Source organism: Cebus imitator, unplaced genomic scaffold (genome assembly GCF_001604975.1).
Source record: "Cebus imitator isolate Cc_AM_T3 unplaced genomic scaffold, Cebus_imitator-1.0 Scaffold523, whole genome shotgun sequence".
Classification (NCBI taxonomy): Eukaryota; Metazoa; Chordata; class Mammalia; order Primates; family Cebidae; genus Cebus; species Cebus imitator.
In genome coordinates, this window is record NW_016107838.1 from 1,068,506 (window position 1) to 1,087,920 (window position 19,415).

Here is a 19,415-nt window from a genome sequence, read left to right on the forward strand (position 1 = left end):
ATGCATACAGACACACACACACACACACACACACATTATTACAGGGTTTTAATGTAACCTTTCAATTTTATTTAAATCTTATGTGTAGAAAATCTTAGTTCTTGTGATTATTATTTCTCCCCTTTTCCCACATTTTCATTCTGAAACGTTTCAGACCTACTTGCAAGTACAGTCCCAAGAGCACTTGTGCAACCAGTAAGAAGATGACCATCTGTGGACAAGGAAGCATGCCCTCAGCAGGCAAGGGCTGGACTGCCCGGCCTCCAGAACTATGAGAAATATGTGTTGTTAAAGCTCCCTGGTCCACAGTATTTTTGTCACAGTTGCCTGAATGGACCACGAAACTACCTGCTGGAAGACGGTGGAGTTGCCACCATTTTGCGGGAAGAGGAGTAGCTCTACCTGCATTGCTGCTTTTCTTGCCTAGGCTCTAGGATATATCTGAGCTTCACTCCCCACAACATACCCAAAGGAACGGAGAGAACCGGGACATCCCTGCAGAGACCCAGAACTGATCTGACAGAATGGCATCTGATGACTTTGATATAGTGATTGAGGTCATGCTGGAAGCTCCCTATAGAATAGAAGAGGATGAGCAACAAAGGAAAGAAGTCAGGATTATCCCAGCAATACCACCAGCAGCACCAGCCACAGTGGCAATGGGACCAGTGGAAGCAGCACCATCAGGGAGATAAGCACGCAAGAGGACCCCTGATTTGGAAACACCAGGTTTTACTTGGCTTTGGGGGGAAAACGGCCTCTTCAGATGCCTGGCAGCTTTCAGGGCTGAAGAAGGGGAGTCGGAGCCATAGTAGAAGCAGGGATAGAAAGTGCAGTCGTAGTCGAGACCAGGATCAGCATAGACGGAGAGACAGTCAGAGTCAAGGTCGAGATCAGCAGCATCGTCCCCGTGCCGTAGCTGGGGTCGTCGACATAGTAAGCCGCAAAGTCGCGACCGTCGCCGTGAGGATCGTGTGTGCTACAGGAGTCCTCCACTTGCCACTGGCCATAGGTATGGACACAGTAAGAGTCCTCACTTCAGAGAGAAGAGCCCAGTCAGGGAGCCAACTGATAAACTGAGTCCTGAGGAGCGTGATGCCCGCACAGTTTTCTGTACGCAGTTAGCCGCCCGCATGAGGCCTCCAGACCTGGAGGACTTTTTCTCTGCTGTAGGCCAGGTTCGTGATGTACGTGTCGTCTCAGATCGGAACTCACGCCCTCCTAAGGGCATTGCCTATGTGGAATTCTGTGAAATCCAGGCTGTGCCACTGGCCATTGGGCTAACTGAGCAACGGTTGCTGGGAGTGCCTATCGTACAGGCTTCACAGGCAGAGGAAAACCGACCAGCAGCCATGGCCAACAACCTGCAAAAGGGCACTGGCGGACCAGTGCGCCTCTACGTGGGTTCCCTGCACTTCAGTATCACTGAAGACATGCTCCCAGGCATCCTTGAGTCCTTTGGTAAAATTGATAATATTGTCCTGATGAAGGACTCAGATACAGGCTGCTCTAAAGGTTATGGTTTCATCACGTTCTCTGACTCTGAGTGTGTGCGGCGGGCCCTGGAACAGTTGAATGGCTTTGAACTTGCTGGTCGACCTATGAGGGTTGGCCATGTGACTGAGCGACTGGATGGTGGCACAGACATCACTTTCCCTCATGGTGACCAGGAGCTGGATCTGGGATCAGCAGGTTTGCAGCTTATGGCCAAACTGGCAGAAGGCTCTGGAATCCAACTGCCAACTGCCACTGCTGCTGCTGCTGCTGCCGCCACCCACACTGCTGCTGCCACCATCCACACTGCTGCTGCCACCCACACTGCTGCCGCCACCCACACTGCTGCCGCCACCCACACTGCTGCCGCCACCCAAGCTGCTGCCTCGCAGCTGAATGGAGCAGTTCCCGTGGGCACCTGAACCCAGCAGCTCTCTGAGTCCAGCCCTGAACCTTGCCTCCCAGTGCTTCCAGCTCTCCAGCCTCTTTACCCCCCACACCATGTAAATCGGTGGCACGGCGGACTGCCTCCCTGTACCTCTGGGTCCTGCTACTTCACATCTACTCTTCCATGGCCCCATCTCTCCATTATGTGGACCAAGCCATCCTGAGGGCATGGACATTGTCTCTGAGGGAATTGGGGCCACCCTTAAGACACCAAGAAGAGCTCCTGCTCATGGCCCCACTGGAAACGGACTCTGCTGAGCAAAGCGCTCAGTTGAAGAAAGCAGAGTCTACACCTGCATTGAGTACCTGTTTCTCCTTGTGTATTGTCTCTGAGATGACCTTCTTGCCCTTTCCTACACCTTAATGATTCCTCAATTCCTCCCCCATTGGGAAGGCCGTAGGGCATTAACTGAAGGCACTGACCTCTCTCCTTTTCCTGTACCTTCATCCTTCTTTCTGTCAAGGAAGACCCTTAGGACCTGTGAATCAAGAGGACTGAGTTCGTGGGGTGAGCCTTGAAGGTGCTCTTTTTCTGCTATTAGGGCCCTGGAAGATAGCATGGATTCGTGCATTGAGAAGCCAACCTCAGACCTCAGCTTGATGCAGCTTGAGGCCAGACCTACTGTAGACTCAGCATCTTGCTAGGAGGCATGGGAGTGATCTATCCTGCCAGGCATTTAGGGGCTTTCAGGAATTTAGTAAGAGGTGGAGTGTACCTTTCCAGTGTCTTCCATCTTCCTTTGAATACTTGTCCTTCCTCCCACGTCCTCCCTTTGGCCCAGGGTGGGAGGATGGAGGGAGGCTGCTGCTCTCTACCACTTCCTGTGTGCCTCTACTGTGGCCTCAACCCTGGCAGCTAAAGCTGCTCCCATTTCCCACCTGGGCATGTGTGAGCCCTTCTCACTGGATTTTATCCCCTTATGTCTGTGTACATAAATATGTGTGTGTGTGTATGTGTGTGTGTGTATATATATATAAACTTTGTACAAAAGGCAAGCCTCCTCCTTGTGGCAGCTGTGGCCTATTTATGTGTGGTCTCTGTTGTGTGTCTGTCTGACAACTTCTTATGAGCCCAAACCATGATGTTTCTAGGGATTATAAAAGATTAGTAACAAAAAAAAAAAAAAACCTACCCAACCCCCTCTCTGTCTTACTTCCAAATTTTGATAGGTACGTTATTACTTTAGTTGCTTTTCTTTAGTTGGTTTCATTTATGCCTTTAATTTCTTATGTAATATTTTTAGAAAATGTCCCCCACCACGCACTATGTATGACAAGACCTTACGCCTTACCCCTTCCTTCGTCTCTTCTTTGCTACGTCTCAACTGCTGTCAGTTGTGCTTTGATATTGCCAGATCCATAATGATTATATTATAATCATAAGCATAAAAAGAATTTCCTGTGCATTGCCTATAGTCGATTCTAAAGTTTGAAAAGTGAAAAATAATATTATATTTGCACCACAATCTTGTCGTTGAGATGTTTTCCAGAGGCTTTTATGTGTCAGTGTTGGTCTGTGCTGCTGGCAGATTGGACCTGACAGAAGCTGTAGTCAGGTCACCAGGTCACTCCTGCCTAAGCGTCATTCCTGCGACCGTCACCACTTCATTCATAAACCCACTGCATGATGAGACAGGTGGCGGAGGAAAGGGGCCAACTGACCTTCATGGAATGGGTTATTCTACCCTCTCAAATGTTAAAACCCTCCTCTGCTGAGGTCATCATTTAGTGGACAATCACACAGGACACAGGTATCTTCCTGATTTTTGTCCATTCAGAGAAGCCTGTTGTGAATTTTCCAGTCCTATTTCTTGCGAGCCCGTAACCACCCAGCCTAGCCATTGGCGACAGCCTACAAATGAATACATAATCACACACCTGGTCATTTCTTTTTCTAAGCAAAGTGCACAGCCGCGTGCACTGTGTGAAGTTCTGCCCACCGAGAGGATTTTCCTTCCCCGCTTCAGGGAAAGTCCTTCCAGGATGACCCAGGAAGGGGCTCAGTGCTACAGCTGTCTACCCAGCATGTTGTGCAGAACCATTGTAAACCAGGTGCAGATTTTCTCTGCCTCTGTCAAACCATCATAGGGAACTCACCATGAGGCCGTAGGCACAGGCTCAGAGAGAGAAGGCACTGTGGCGGATGTAGGAAGCATGGGCATTTGGGCCACTTCTCCATAGAACCATGTAACTCACTTGTACCTTCAGGGTCTGCCCAGACCCAGTGATGCATATGCCACTTCCATTTGACGATGGAGCAAGGCTGTGCATGCTCAATTTTGTGACCTGGCCGGTCGATAACACCCAGTTCATGATGGGCAGCTCAAGTTTCATGCTAACTTGGTGGCCTGTGGTCAAGTATTCACTCTCATTAAGGCCCAGTAAACAGGCCAAGAGCTGTGTCTCAAAAGAAGCTGTCTGCAAATGCTGTTGGGATAGGAGAGACTAGAAGACTCATGTTGTTCATTCTGGCCATGGGTTTGCTGTTTCTGGTGACAATGCTCTCGGTGACTTACCATCTTCCTTCTGAATTAGTCAGTAGCTCCATCACATGCCTGGGGATCCATAAAAATGTGCTTCTGGTCGCATGAAGGGCTCTAGGCAGGGGAGGCCAAATTGCCATAGCCTTGTAGACTGAAGAATGGGGAGCGAACATGTGGTTTTTATTTAGTTATTTTTCTACCTTAAGAATTAGGTCTTGAGGAACCTGATTTCCCAAACCCTGGCTGTACTAAGGTTCATGGGGAATTTACCTTTAATTAACTTATTGTCCAGAGAAATGCTACCTGGGAGGACTCAAATATCTTGTGGTGGAAGTTGATCACATGCCTGAGATTTCTTCTCAAGGCAGAAGGGTCCTGGATTATTCCTCAGCTGTTCAGAGGAAGGAAGAGGCTGGATGCACCATGATGAAAACCACAAGTTGAGTCTGGTTACAAGAATACCTGAGTAGAGATGAATGTTCACCCCATAAGCCAGGATTTTCCTCTCCTCACATTTTCCTTGCAGAAAGGTGTGTTGTGTCTGAATCTATGATTGGAGGCTGGTTAGAAAAGCTTTACAACAGTGGAAGAGGAAGATACTGTTGCTGTTGCCAGATTTGGGAGATGATAGCACAGTATACACCATCAGGAATTGTAAGAGATTTATTGAAGAAAAAAAAAGGATGGTAGCCCATTTTCCTCCACCCACATGGAGTCTGCAGGCCTAATTGTTTGGAAGGAATGAAATGCAGATGTAGCTGGCTTATACACATGCTTTTGTGAATGATATGTTACTAAGTTATGTCATTGCAGTAGATTCAGGAATTGTGATCTGGGAACCCAGACATGAGGCCTAGAGGGCAAAACTTAAGTGAAATATCTTTATGGTCATTATGGAGATTCTCAAATGCTAAGGTTAACCAACATACTTTCCTAAGACCAGAAAGGAGAAAAAATGGATGTTCTGGGTTTTGCCGATGGACTGCTTCATGGAGGAGACTGCTAAGACCTCTGAATTATGTGGACTCTCAGAATGAGTCACATGTTGGGGCTGGGTGTGGTGGCCCACACCTGTAATCCCAATACTTTGGGAGGCTGAGAGGGATGGGTCACCTGAGGTCAGGCGTTCAACACTAGCATGGCCAACATGGTGAAACCCTGTCTCTACTAAAAACAAAAACAAAACCTGAAAATTAACTGGGTGTGGTGGCAGGTGCCTGTAATCCCAGCTACTTGGGAGGCTGAGGCAGGAGAATCGCTTAAACCTGAGAGGTGGAGGTTGCAATAAGCTGAGATCACCTCACTGCACTCCAGTTTGGGTCACAAGAGTGAAACTCCATCTCAAAAAAAAAAAAAAAAAAAAGACTCAGTCATGTGTTGGTCTGGGGATCAAAGTGGAGGTGACATCACTCAAGACTGGGCCATCACTGCCCTCTTCCAGGCAAGCTTTGTGGTCCGACCCATCTCATGTTCCAGCCCATGCACCCTAACCCCCTACTCCTTGACCTCTTCCAATTGAGACACAAGATTCATTTTGGCCAAAGGAGGTATGCTTGAAAAACAATTTTCCTTTATTAAAAGAATGATTATAAATAGTTCATTTGGCTTCTGCGTCCTTTCCTCTGGTCAGTCCCAGCTCACTTGCAGCACTTGGCCTTCCCACCGTAACAGGTGCCTTGAACTCTGGTATAGATTGGGCAGGGGGAATAGAGACATTGCCCTCCACCCTTGACACAATTGTAATGGTCAGATCTGCGGCCAAGACTTGTGAGAAAGGTGTCACCTGTAAGGAGGGAACACAGACACTTCAGACTCATGGCTTGTAGCTGCAACGATTTGAGAACATCTCGTGAGACCAGGACAAATAACTGCAAAACACTAGAGAGTTTTCTCTTCCAAGAAATTTGCACGTGATTGATCTTTGGGGCTGCTCATGAAATGAGGTGACTGAAGAGCTTACTCAGTCCAGGGCTATGCCAGCTGTGGTCAAATACAAGCCACGGATGAACAGTGGGGTTCCGAGTGGGGTTTTCTTATGCTGAGATATTTGAGGAGTGCAGGGAATTCAGGTTATTTTCCAAATAAGTTTTCTGCATTGTCTCACCATGCTCAAACTCACATGCTGTGTTTTAGAAATGTGGAAGCAGGCCGGGCGTGGTGGCTCAAGCCTGTAATCCCAGCACTTTGGGAGGCCGAGGCGGGTGGATCACGAGGTCAAGAGATCGAGACCATCCTGGTCAACATGGTGAAACCCCGTCTCTACTAAAACTACAAAAAATTAGCTGGGCATGGTGGCACATGCCTGTAATCCCAGCTACTCAGGAGGCTGAGGCAGGAGAATTGCTTGAACCGAGGAGGCGGAGGTTGCAGTGAGCCGAGATCGCGCCATTGCACTCCAGCCTGGGTAACAAGAGCGAAACTCCGTCTCAAAAAAAAAAAAAAAAAAAAAAGAAATGTGGAAGCAGGTGCCACTCTGCAAACACAGCCTACACTTCCCTCCCGCCATGCCTTCAATTACACTGTTCCCTCTGCCTTGAGTTCCGGCTCCCCACTTCCCACATCACTATTTCAGCTGAATTCTAGGATCCTTTCATGTCAGGCTGAAATTGTGGTACTCTCTAAAGCTTTCATAGGTTTTTTTCTACTTGGAATTGATTTTATCCTTCTCCCAGTATCCCAGATCTCATAAATAGAGACGGTACTCTGGACTAGGCTTCTGCTCCATGACACAGGAAGCAGTCGCCTGTGATATTCCTGGCCAGGGACCATCAGGCCATCGTTTTGCATGCCTCCACTGGTAGGTGTTTTGGACTGAAATATATCCCCTCGGAAAAAAATTCGTTTTGACGTCCTAACCAGTGCCTCAGAAAGTGGTTGTATTTGGAGAGAGAAACTCTAAAGAGGTGATTCAAGTTAAACGTGGTCATCGGGATGTGCTCTGATCCGTATGACTTGCAGAATAAGAGACTGGGACAGAGATGCACAGAGGAAAGACCATGTGAGGACCCAGGGAGGAGGCGGCAGTTTACTAGCCAAGGAGAGAGACCTGAGAGAGGCCAGCCTAGCCGGCACCTTGATCTCAGACTTCCAGCCTCCAGGACTCTGAGGAAGTACAGTTCTGTTGTTTAAACCACCCAGTCTGTTTATGGGCAGTTTAAACCATAAACGTCGTAGCCTGAGCAAACTAATGCAAAGGCCATCACCACCCTAGGAGACAGTACATTCTAATGTCACAGATCTCTGTTGGAAAGATGGCTTTCACACTGATGGAAACTGTCCTGTCAGTAACTTCCATCCTGCAGCCGTTTTTCTGCTATTTGCAGTAATTCCTCTTTTGAAAAACTCTTCTGGCTGGGTGCAGTAGCTCACACCTGTAATCCCAGCACTTTGGGAGGCCGAGGCGGGTGGATCATCTGAGGTCGGGAGTTCGAGACCAGCCTGACCAACATGGAGAAACCCGGTCTCTACTAAAAATATAAAATTAGCTGGGAGTGGTGACACATGTCTGTAATCCCAGGTGCTAGGGAGGCTGAGGCAGGAGAATCGCTGTAATCTGGGAGGCGGAGCGGAGGTTTTGGTGAGCCGAGATCGTGCCATTGCACACCAGCCTGGATAACAAGAGCAAAATTACTCTGCCTCAAAAAAAAAAAAAAAAAAAAAAACACTCTTCTTTCCTCACGGTCCTCAATGCCTGGTTTCTAGGCCCTTCCCAAACCTTTTTATTCTCCTGTGGATGTGTTTAAATTGGCCAGTAGAGTTTCCAACATTTGAAGCCTGGTATCGATACAGAGTCCCTTAAATGTGTCCCACCAACCAAGGTCACAAAAGGCTCAATTTCTCTCATTTTCTTCGCTACAAAGCTGCACCATCCAATATGGCAGCCACTCGCTTCCTGCAGCTGTTCTCATTTAAATTAATTGAAATCCCCCTCGCCACGCTGCAGGTGCCCACAAGCCATATGTGGCCAGTGAGTGCTGCATTCATCAACAGAGCAGATATAGAATCTTTTCACCACCACAGAACATTCTATTGAACTGTGTTGCTGCGGAGTTGGAAGAGAATTGAGAGACACTCTCATTCTACCATCCCATGACTCAGGGAGGCATCTTGGGCTGAGGCCACTCATTTCTTCACACAAAACACAGTCTCTTGATTGTCAGCTTGTATTCTGTTTCTCTCATTGATTCCTAATGATGCTGTCTGAGATTGTACTGTGTTTTAATAACCACGCCACAATGTTGACCTCAAGTAAGATCATGACCAACCAGCCTCCCCCAAAGTCTCCATTTTCCGCTCTAGTCTGTCTGTACTGGAGGCTCTCAGTGCTCAGGAGATACTTAGAGGATGCCTACTCCAACCTGACCTGCAAGATGGAACCTCTCCAAGTTATTATCTCTTATTAGAGAGATCAGTTGAGCTTACAAATTTGAAAGCACTTTGAAATTGTGAAGGTCTACACATCCTTGTTCTTGATTGTTCTTCTAAATAATCAAATTGTTGGGTACATGTACATGCTGAGTAAGCGAGCAGGCCCAAATTTAATATTTGGGTGTAGCTTTTTAGAGCCAAGATGGACTTCAGAGCTCAATTAGTTCAATCTCTCTGTGATCCTCTCCCCAGGTGAAGGAACCAAGGTCCAATGATGCCCCCAGAGCATGTAGCTGGTCGAAGACCAACCCCCTACCAGAATGGATGCCTCCTGACCTCACTTCAGTTCTCATTCTGCTTTACGACACTGCTAGCTGACTACGGTGTCATGATGCAGAACCAGAACTAATTTCTGGCATTATCTTCCAGGATCTAGTACATTACGGGACACAGAGAAATTGCAGTGAAGTTGGTGTCAGGGTACTTTGGTTACATTCTGTGTTCTAAAACTAATCCACTGTGTGATCTTTGGCAAACCACTCAACCTCTCTAGGCCCCAGCTTCTCTAATTTAAAATGGAGGAGATTATATAGCCATAAAAAAGAATGAAAGTATGTCTTTTGCAGCAAGAAGAATGCCGCTGGAGGCCAATATCCTAAGCAAATTAACACAGGAAAAGAAAGCCAAATACCACATGTTCTCAGTTATAAGTGGGAGCTAAACACTGAGTACTCATGGACATGAAGGGAGGGAGGCGGGTGAGGGTTGGAACTAACTGTTGGGTACTATGCTCATCACCTGGGTGACAAGATCATATTCCAAGTCTCAGCATCTGAGTGGGTCTGGGTTGGGGCTGATAATTTGTGTTTTAAAACAAGCTCCCAGGTGACACTGAAGCTTCTGGTCCAGAGTCCATACTTTCAGAACCTTTGGTCTGGAATGTTGAGGTACCTTTCTGCTGGAGCAGTCTATGCTGCTTTCAGTCTAGGAGCCTTTTAAAAGCACTTGCCTTGACCATTTTCATGACATTTGCCTTCCTCCTTGTGTTAATTTCACTGTGCACGTCTGTTTCTCTTACATGCTTCTTAAGAGATGTTTGTGTAATCTAAATGCTTCTGAAGGTTTATGTTTTCCAATAATAGTGGCAGCCCAAAAAAAACAGCTAGAATATCTCACACACACACACACACACACACACACACACACACAGGCACACACACACGTCCACTTTGTAGGTATCAGAGAATCAACAATAAAGAATTACTAGGTCAAGATTTGAGAGAAAGACAGAAACAAAAGCAGGAATGTCACATCCTACTAACAAAAAAAAGTTATGAATTTATGAAAACCTGAAAATTTAGTCAAATAGAAACATTCCTAGAAAAATACAACTTGCTAAAATAAACACAATAAGAATTAGAAAATCTGAATAGTCCCATAACTGTCAAAGGTATTGAGCCCACAAATAAAAGTCTAGGCCAAGATGGCTTCATCAGCAAATTCAACTGAGCAGTAAATAAGGTATAGGGTCTGCACAACACATACTGTTTCTCAGAAGAGAAAAAGGGAGAATACTTATCTATGGATGCCAACATAGTCTTAATACCATATCTAACAAAATCAGAAATTAAAAAAAAGGAACAGAAAAATTGCAAGTCAATCTCTCTAATCAACAGAAAGACAAAAATACTTTAAAAAATCAGCAAATAGGCCGGGCGCGGTGGCTCAAGCCTGTAATCCCAGCACTTTGGGAGGCCGAGGGGGGTGGATCACGAGGTCAAGAGATCGAGACCATCCTGGTCAACATGGTGAAACCCCATCTCTACTAAAACTACAAAAAATTAGCTGGGCATGGTGGCACGTGCCTGTAATCCCAGCTACTCAGGAGGCTGATGGCAGGAGAATTGCCTGAACCCAGGAGGCGGAGGTTGCGGTGAGCCGAGATCACGCCATTGCACTCCAGCCTGGGTAACAAGAGTGAAACTCTGTCTCAAAAAAAAATAAAAAATAAAAAAATAAAATAAAATAAAATAAAATAAAAAATCAGCAAATAGAATAAAATCAAGTTCAGTTTATTTCACAAATACAAGGTATCATTTAACATTTGAAAGTTAGTCAAGTTTATTATTATGCTATTAATAATAAAAAAGCATATGATCAATAAATGCAGAAGAAACATTTGAAAAATTCAAAATTACTTTAACATAAAAATTCTTAAACCTTGTAACTAGAGTAATTTACTTAATCAATAAAAAGAACTATAAAGCCTGAAAAAAAAAATAGTACTCTCAATGATAAAAAATAAAAGCCTTGCCTTTGAGATTGGCAATAGGGCCAGAATAATGGTTATTACCATTTCCATTTAACATTGAATTTCATATACTAGCCAGTGGAACAGGATAAGAAAAACATAAGCAAATGATATGAGTTGGAAAGGAAGAGATGAAATTATCACTATTTGCAGACATTATGATTATACATAGACAGTTCAAAAGGAATTAAGCCGGATTAGCAAGTTTGCTGTATATGAGAGCAAATACAAAAGAAAAAAAATCCATTTTACATCTGTGTATTTGCAACCAATAGCCAAAATGATGTGAAAGTAACATACCATGTCAAAGAGCGTCAAGTAACAAATGCCTAGTTAAAAATCTAAGAAAATGTGTGCACTACTTCTATCCATAAGGCATAAGACATTTTGAAATAAAGAAGACCTAAATGAGTGGAAATGCTCTGTTTAAGTACTTGAAGATTATTTTTTCTTTAATTAATCTTCTGGTTCAACCCAATGCCATGGGAAGAGGTTCTAATCTGACAAGTGGATACTAAATTTTATTTGTAAATTCAAATGGCCAAGAATAGCCAAGACACATTTGGAAAAAAGGTGGCAGATTTGCTTCACTGGATTTCAAGACTAATTGTAGAGCCACTGTAATTAAGGCAGTGTGCTCATGGCACAAGGAGAGACAAATGTCCAAATGGAATAAGATAAAGAGTGTAGAAAGAGGCTCATGTACTGGGATCGTGCCACTGCACTCCAGCCTGGGTGACAGTGTGTGACTCCGTCTCAAAAAAAGAAAAAGAAAGAGGCTCACACATCCATGGAGAATTGATGTGGAATAGTGGTGGCTCAGCAGAACAGTGGGGAAAAATAGTCTTAGCAACAGCTGGTTCTGGGCTGAGCATGGTGGCTCATGGCTATAATCCCAGCACTTTGGTGGGTGGAGAACTTGAGGTCAGGTGTTTGAGACCAGGCTAGCCAACATGGTGAAACCCTGTCTCTATTAAAAATACAAAAATTAGCCAGGTATGTTGGTGGGCATCTATAATCCCAGCTACTCAGGAGGCTGAGGCAGGAGAATTGCTTGAACCCGGGAGGCAGAGGTTGTGGTTAGCCAAGATCGTGCCACTGCACTACAGCCTGGGCAACAAAGTGAGACTCAGTCTCAAAAAAAATAGTTGGTTCTGAACAATCAGATATTCATACTGGGAAAATAAAAACTTGACCCTTCACATCAGACACACACAGACACACACACACACACAGACACACACCATTGCCAGATGGATTATAAGCCTAAATGTATTAAAAAAAAAAAAAGGATAAGCTTTTGGAAGACAATATTGGAGACTACCTTCATGTCTTTGGTATAAAGAAAGTCTTCTTAAACAAGGTACAAACAGCAGTAACCTTAGGGAAAAAGGCATGACACATTCAACTACGTTGAAATGATGATCAAAGCATCCGTTCAAGGAAAGTTTCCTTTAGGGGAGTGAAAAGTCAAGATACAAAGCAAGAGAAGACATTTGTAATGTATATAGCTGACAATACATAAAGAACTAAAAATAAATAAGAAAAGACAGATAATCTGATAGAAAACAGGGGCAAAAGACAAACAGGCATTTTACAAAAAATATCCCAGTTGCCAGTAACTATATATAAAAGGGCCCAACTTATTATTTATCAGGGAAATGCAAATTTAAACTACAATGAGCTATTGCTACACTCACCAAGTGGCTAAAATTTAAAAATGATTGATGCTATCGAATGTTGGCAAGGATACGGAGCAAGAGGAACTCTTATTAACTGCTTGTGGGAGTGCAAATCGCTGTAAACAATTTTGGAAAACAGTTTGGTATTGTCTAAAACAGCTGAATATATGCATATCCTATGATCCAGTAATGCAGCTTTTCAGCATGTAGAAACAGAAGCATATGGGCACCTATTGGCTAATAGAAATGTGTGCACAAACAAAGCTATACTATTCAACTTGAATATTAGTGTGATAAAAACATAAAGAACATGGAAAGTTATCACCATAAAAGTCAAGTGGCGGAAGCAGGGAGTTGTGAGTGGGAAGGCTCGAGAATAGCTTCTCATAATTCCATTTGGATATAACAGACTGAAAATAAAACTTCTTAGTGTTAACAAAGTGGCTTTCAAACTCTTGATTTTGGACTGAACCACTGTAAGAAAGAAATTTCTCAATGTTACTCAGTAAAAACATGCACACACCCCAAATTGAAATATGGGTATGATTAAATAGCATCTACTTTAACTACATGGCATGGTTATATTTTCTATTCTTGAAAAAAAAAAAACCATGGTAGGCTGGGTGCAGTGGCTCACGCCTGTAGTCCCAGCTCTTTGAGAAGCTGAGGTAGGGGGGATCACTTGAGCCCAGGAGTTTGAGAAGAACCTGGGCAACATAGTAAGACCTCATCTCTACCAAAAAATAAAAATGAAAGAATTCACCACACACCAGGTGTGGTGGTGCAGGCGTGTAGTTGCAGTTACTTGAGAGGCTGAGGTGGGTGGATGGCTTGAGCTCAGGAGGCAGAGGCTGCAGTGAGCCGAGGTCACACCACTGCATTCCAGCCTGGGTGACAGAGCAAGACCCTGTCTCAAAAAACAAACAAAAAACCTGAAACCAAAAGAACCCAAGGTAGCAACTGGCAGCATGAAAAGCTCTGCATGTCAGTTTTCAGATGGAAAAACTGAGGCATAATTGGAGTAAATTAGGCTTGTCTGTTAGCTAAAGTGATGGCCTAGAGTAACTTACAATAGGAAATTACAGAGACTTTCCAAACTGGAGTGCTTTTGAAGTCATCCGCCTCAGCCCCCTCATTCTGCAGTTGAATAAATCAAGGCTTAGCACCACGTGGCTTGTGTGAGTGAGGGAGAAGGCTGGGATCAAACATGTCCCCTATAATCTCCTGCAGTGTCCCACCTCACGTCAAGGTCATGGCTGCTTTGGCCCAGAGAAGCTGACATCCACCTGGTTCATAGGAAGCCCCCTCCTACATGGATGCATTTCTCAGAAGAGGGAGAGGGCCTCTTCTGTGGCCCTCCCTGCCTGCACACGAGGTGAGTCCAAGGCACCGGCTGAGCTGGCCTGGTGGGTGGGGCGGCAGCGCCTCACCTGTAGCAGGTGAGGCTGCACCCAGTGACCTGGTCTGAGGAAGCTGGCTCTCAGTGTGGGGAGCCATCTTGCAGGGGAAGAGGCCATCTCATCCACATAGGATGCTGCCATTGTGTCCAGGACAAGGATGCAGGCAGCTGCCTGTGACTAGCCCCGTGTCCCTGCCAGGCTCATTCCTTGGCTGCTCGCAGACTCTCAAGGCTTGGCAGGCCTTGCCAGCTGCCTCCTGCCAACTGCATGCCACTCAACCATGGATGCTCTCCTGCTGCTTGTCCCTCGTCCCTTGGGACATGGAGGCAGCCATCTGAGGCTCACATCAGCCCAGTGTCCCCAGCCCTGGGGATGGGAAACTTTAGCAGGTACCGGAGCTTACCTGAAGCCATGTCACACAAAACTAAGCAGAGAGTAAACAGCAGAAGGTAGGAAGTTCTCATGGCGACTGGCAGGCGGGACCTAGGATTTCAGGAATAGAGACGCAGCTCCTTTGGAGGTTGAGCTGACAGAGGCTTCCAGAGGCTGGAGTGACGCTGTATTTATAGGACTGTTGGATTGCACAACCTCATCGACGGAGCTGAAGGGAGGTGCCACAGTCCAGGGTGAACTTCTAATTGCCAACCCCTGGTGTCATTTGCCCTGAGCAGTCGGCAGTCACATGGCACATTGTCTCCAACTGGCTGCCGCTGGATTTAGCTTTCAGCCTGGAGCCCCGGTGCAGCTCCTCCTGTTTGCGTTTCTAGGTTAGTCAGTTCTGATGGGGCTTCTGGAAAAGGCAGCTCATGCTGGAATCCCTCCTTTTGGGGCCCATGGAGGAGAGGCCACAGGGAAGCTCTTAGCAGGGGGCCAACCGGCTCTAAGCTGGTGTTGGTCTCTTTAGTTTGATTGTCTTCCTGCAAGACAACCTCAAACTTCACCCTCTTCCCTTGCAAAAGCAGAGCTGGTTTTAATGAAGTTCTTTCTTCTGGCCGAGGTTACCATCTCATCTCTTCCCTTATGCAGAACACTGTCCTCGACAGACCAAACTTTCTCCTTTCTCTGTTCCTGGGAAGTTTCTGAATGGCACTCCTCAGAAACTGGGCCCCTAGTGTGGCCCTTGGAGGTCAAGGGCTGAGGGTCCAGCCTGGGCCAACCCTGCAGAGCTGCAACTGGGGTGCTGTTAGCTACTCTCCAAGTATCCCTCAGGTGTTCCTTGATTCTAAAGATTTAAGAAACATTTTATTTATCACTGATTTTAATTGTAATTCTGTGAGCAGCTTTCCTGATGTCTCAGTGGCTTACTTGCAAGCAGCAGAAGCTGGCTCTCGCTGACCAGGGAAGGGAAGAGTTTATTCAGAGGATATGGGCAGGGTTGGCAGAGGGTTGGGGGGTGGGGTGGCGTTGCCAGAGAACCCAGCTTGAGGCTCAGCTTCCAGGAATGGCATCCAACCTACACCATCATGCTGGTCTGATGAGAACCCCATGCTGCAGCCACTTAGCATGACACACCCAGAGCAGATTGACCCTCAGCCACTCCCCCCTGGCAGAATGTCATTCTGCATCCAAACATGCACCTGCCATATACTCCCACTGCACCCCTGCCAGAGAAAGACAGAGAACCAGAAAGATGGGCAGAGACAAACAGAAACAGAGGCAGAGACATGCAGAGAGATAGTAGAGAGACACAGAGAAACAGGGAGATAGAAACGAACAGAGACAGAGAGAAGTGGAAATAGACGGAGAGAGGTAGAGATAGAGAGAAATGTATTCAGAGAGACAGGAAGAAAGGGACAGAAAGACATCGGGTGGGATCCTGTAGCTAGCTTATTGAGGCAGTTAACAGTGGAGGTTTGAGAGGAATGGTTAAGGGGCTTAAGAGAAACTTGGAAGAGGCTGAGCTATGTCTGACCTGGGAGCAGTGACCTTGTGGCAAGAGAAAAGTACGAACTGAAACGTAGGTCTCCTCGCTGCTTTTGGGTGAGACATGGCTCAGCCTCTTTCAAGTTGCTCCCAAACACCCCCCTGTGAACTGCCTCAATGAGCTAGCTACAGGATCCCATCCCTGTTTTTCTGGCCCTTTCTTTCTGTCTTATTGAACCAACACTATGATTCTTTGACCAGGCAATATTAGCCTCATGTTAGAGAAGAAAAACAATGGGTTGCAGAGAATTGAAATAAACTGCCCAAGGTCACCCAGCTGGTAAATGGAAAACCTGGTGTAATAGCCTGGAAAGCCTCATTCCCTAGCCTCTGTGCTGACCACCTCCTGGGGAGGCCTTCCAGGTTGTTATACCCGGTGTGGGTTCGATAAGGTTGTGAAAGAAATATATCTTTGGCCCCTTCAAGCTGGGAACTGCTCAGGGCAAATCTGCCTCCTATTCTATTCATCTTTTTGCTCCCAGAGATAGATTTGTATTCTGATTGCCTCTTTTGGAAAGACTTATCATAAATTCAAACAAAGGCAACCGGCCAGGGCACAGAGGCTCACGTCTATAATCCCAGCACTCTGGTAGGTCTGGGGGGTGCAGGCGGGGTGGATAGTCTGAGGTTAGGAGTTGGAGACCTGCCCTGCCAACATGGCGAAACCCCGTCTCTACTAAAAATCCACATATTAGCTGGATGTGGTGGCACATACCTGTAATGGCAGCTACTTGGGAGGCTGAGGCAGGAGAATTGTTTGAACTTGGGAGACGGAGGTTGCAGTGAGCTGAGATCGCGCCACAGCATTCCAGCCTGGGCAACAGGGCCACACTCCGTCTCAGAAAAAGAAAAAAAAGAATATAATCATCTGTCTCTCACATACCTGTGACCTGCAAGCCCAGAGTTGGCGGGTGGGGGCTTGCTTTGAGCTGTCTCTACCTTTCTGGACAGAACTAATGTACTTCTAACATATTGATTGATATCTCATGTCTCCCCAAAATGTATAAAACCAAGCTGTGCCCCTGACAACTTTGGGCACACGTTGTCAGGACTTCCTGAGGCTGTGTCGCAGGCTAGTCCTCAACCTGGGCAAAATAAACTTTCTAAATTATCTGGGACCTGTCTCAAAATTTTGGGTGTGCATTTTGGTAACCACGACGGGGGGGGGGGGTGATTCTGAGTGGAGATGCCCCGACCTTTGACAAATCTATCGGTGCTTGGTACCAGCATGAGCTAACTTTATGGCTGAAACAAATAGGACAATTTGCGGATGTCTGAGAGCAATGCTTGATCCTCCAGGGCATCCTTTATCTCCCCAAATTAGGTTGAGATCTAAAGTTTATTTTGCTGTACAACTCCTTTGTTTGGAGTTTGACTTGCTTCCAACAGGAGGGCAAGTTTTCCTGCCTCCATGGCAATAAAAGGCAGATAATTCCTTTATGGAGTTTGAGCTTGCTTCCAACAGGTAAGATGAAGTTTGCTTTTCCCTGCTTGCCCCCGCCCCGCCACTCTAGGATGGTAGAGAACAGTCTGTAGCCTGAGACCCATCACTAGGTAAGAAATTAGTTTGGGATACTGTCTTGCAAATACCTTTTAAATGACTAAAGTTAGTATTAACAACCAGCTGGTATTAATTTCTGCTTATACTTAGAACGCTCAGAAATAATATAATTCGTGTGATCATTGTCAGTTTAGCAGCATTTTGCCCTAGCTGAAATAGGGTAATAAGATTAAAAAAATTCTTTTAAAGGAGCCCAATGGTTAAAAGTCAGCTTAATTGAAAGGTTAATATCCAAGATGTGTGTGTGTGTATGTGTGAGTGTGTGGGTGTTTGTATTTGAAAGGTCTTCATGTCTTGTTTTTTGTTGTTTTTTGTTTTTCTCTCCTAAGACATTGTCTTTTTTTGGAGCAAAAGTTTTTCTTTTTCTTCTCAGTTGACTGAATTATGTTTTCACTTGACTTTTCGTGTGTGTGACTAAAATAGTTATTGCAACAGAGGCTACTCTTGGGTTTTTAAGAAAGAGTGTAGTTTAATTTTCTGTTTAATTTGGCTCAAAGAAAAATAAAAGTGTCTCCCTCTAGCACCACCAGACTTTTCTCTCTCTGCTTTATAATGTAAATTATGCTATTTGATTTTCACCTGAGTTGTTTCCTTTACATGTGCAAATTTAAGGCTATTTAGCTGACAACTGCCTAGGGTTATGAAATAGCTTATCAAAAATTGGAAAGTCCAAGATAGGAAAAAAAAAGGGTGGAGGTCTTTATAAATCTATGAAAGGTACTGTAACCGCCCAACGGGCTCACCTTGCCTGCCGCCTCGACAGACCGATTTATCAAGACAGGGGAATTGCAATGGAGAAAGAGTAATTCGCGCAGAGCCAGGCATGCAGGAAACCAGAGTTTTATTATTACTAAAATCAGTCTCCCCGAGCATTCAGGGATGAGAGTTTTTAAAGACAATTTGGCAGGTAGGGGCTTGGGAAGTGGGTAGTGCTGACTGGCCAGGTTGGAGATGGAATTAGAGGGGTCTAGCGGCTAAAGTGCAGCCTCAAGAAGCTGGAGCTTTTATTCAGCACAGGCATAATGCCAAAAGCCTGGAGCAAACACGGGCTACGGGTAATTAACATTTATTGTCCCCCTTTCCAGGAATGTCAAGGACAAGGATGATCAAAGATCAGCTCCTGGTCAGCATAAGTAAACGAGCCTGTTTAAGAAAAATTCCCCCACACTCCTTTGTACCTAACCCTTGCCTGCTGCCTCAGGTTTACAGACTAGCTGCCTTCAGCTAGTCTCCCCTGGAGCTTTGCAGAGCCTTCTGACCGTTCAGGCCTGCTCCCTTTCCCTGTAGTTTCTCCCACCACACTGACTGATTTCTACAGTGACATCGGTATTATAATTCATAATTCACATAACAACCTTTTTGTTAGCCTGGGTGGAGACATTACATACACTTTGAAGAAACACAAAGTCAGTAGTAATTCCACAATTCAGAAAAAGGCTTTACTTGGCAGCCTCTCTTTTTGATCTACATCCACATCCCATTCTGATACCTAATAGAAAAAGCCTTAGAGGCAGCAGAGAGGTGCATAGATGCTCCTGATGTCCACCCCCACTCCCCAGCAATCCTCCCAGGACGTGTTGCAATGCCTCTAATATTCTTCCCAGAGTGTTGGATGGTGTCCCCACTGCAATACAAACACTCTTGGTAAAGGGTAGCATGTACAGTCATGACCAACCTATGCTTCTCAGGTAGTTGCAAGCCATGCTCTGACAGATGGGACTGAGAACACACCTCTGCAGAGAGAAC

General features: G+C 45.6%; 1 protein-coding gene and 1 pseudogene across 2 annotated transcripts; one reads left to right on the top strand and one right to left on the bottom strand.

The window, feature by feature from the left end:
• Positions 1-355: 355 nt before the first annotated feature.
• Positions 356-2,937, top strand: LOC108293126 (annotated as a pseudogene). Its single transcript, XR_005197682.1, has 3 exons — positions 356-695; positions 785-1,761; positions 1,855-2,937. The product of XR_005197682.1 is annotated as a probable RNA-binding protein 23 (transcript).
• Positions 2,938-5,972: 3,035 nt separating this feature from the next.
• DEFB1 (defensin beta 1) lies at positions 5,973-14,759 on the bottom strand. Its single transcript, XM_017514380.2, has 2 exons — positions 14,589-14,759; positions 5,973-6,207 (listed from the first exon to the last, which is right to left on the bottom strand). Exons 1-2 carry the CDS (start codon positions 14,647-14,649, stop codon positions 6,062-6,064), a joined length of 207 nt encoding a protein of 68 aa, XP_017369869.1. The 5' UTR covers positions 14,650-14,759; the 3' UTR covers positions 5,973-6,061.
• Between the last annotated feature and the right edge of the window lie 4,656 nt (positions 14,760-19,415).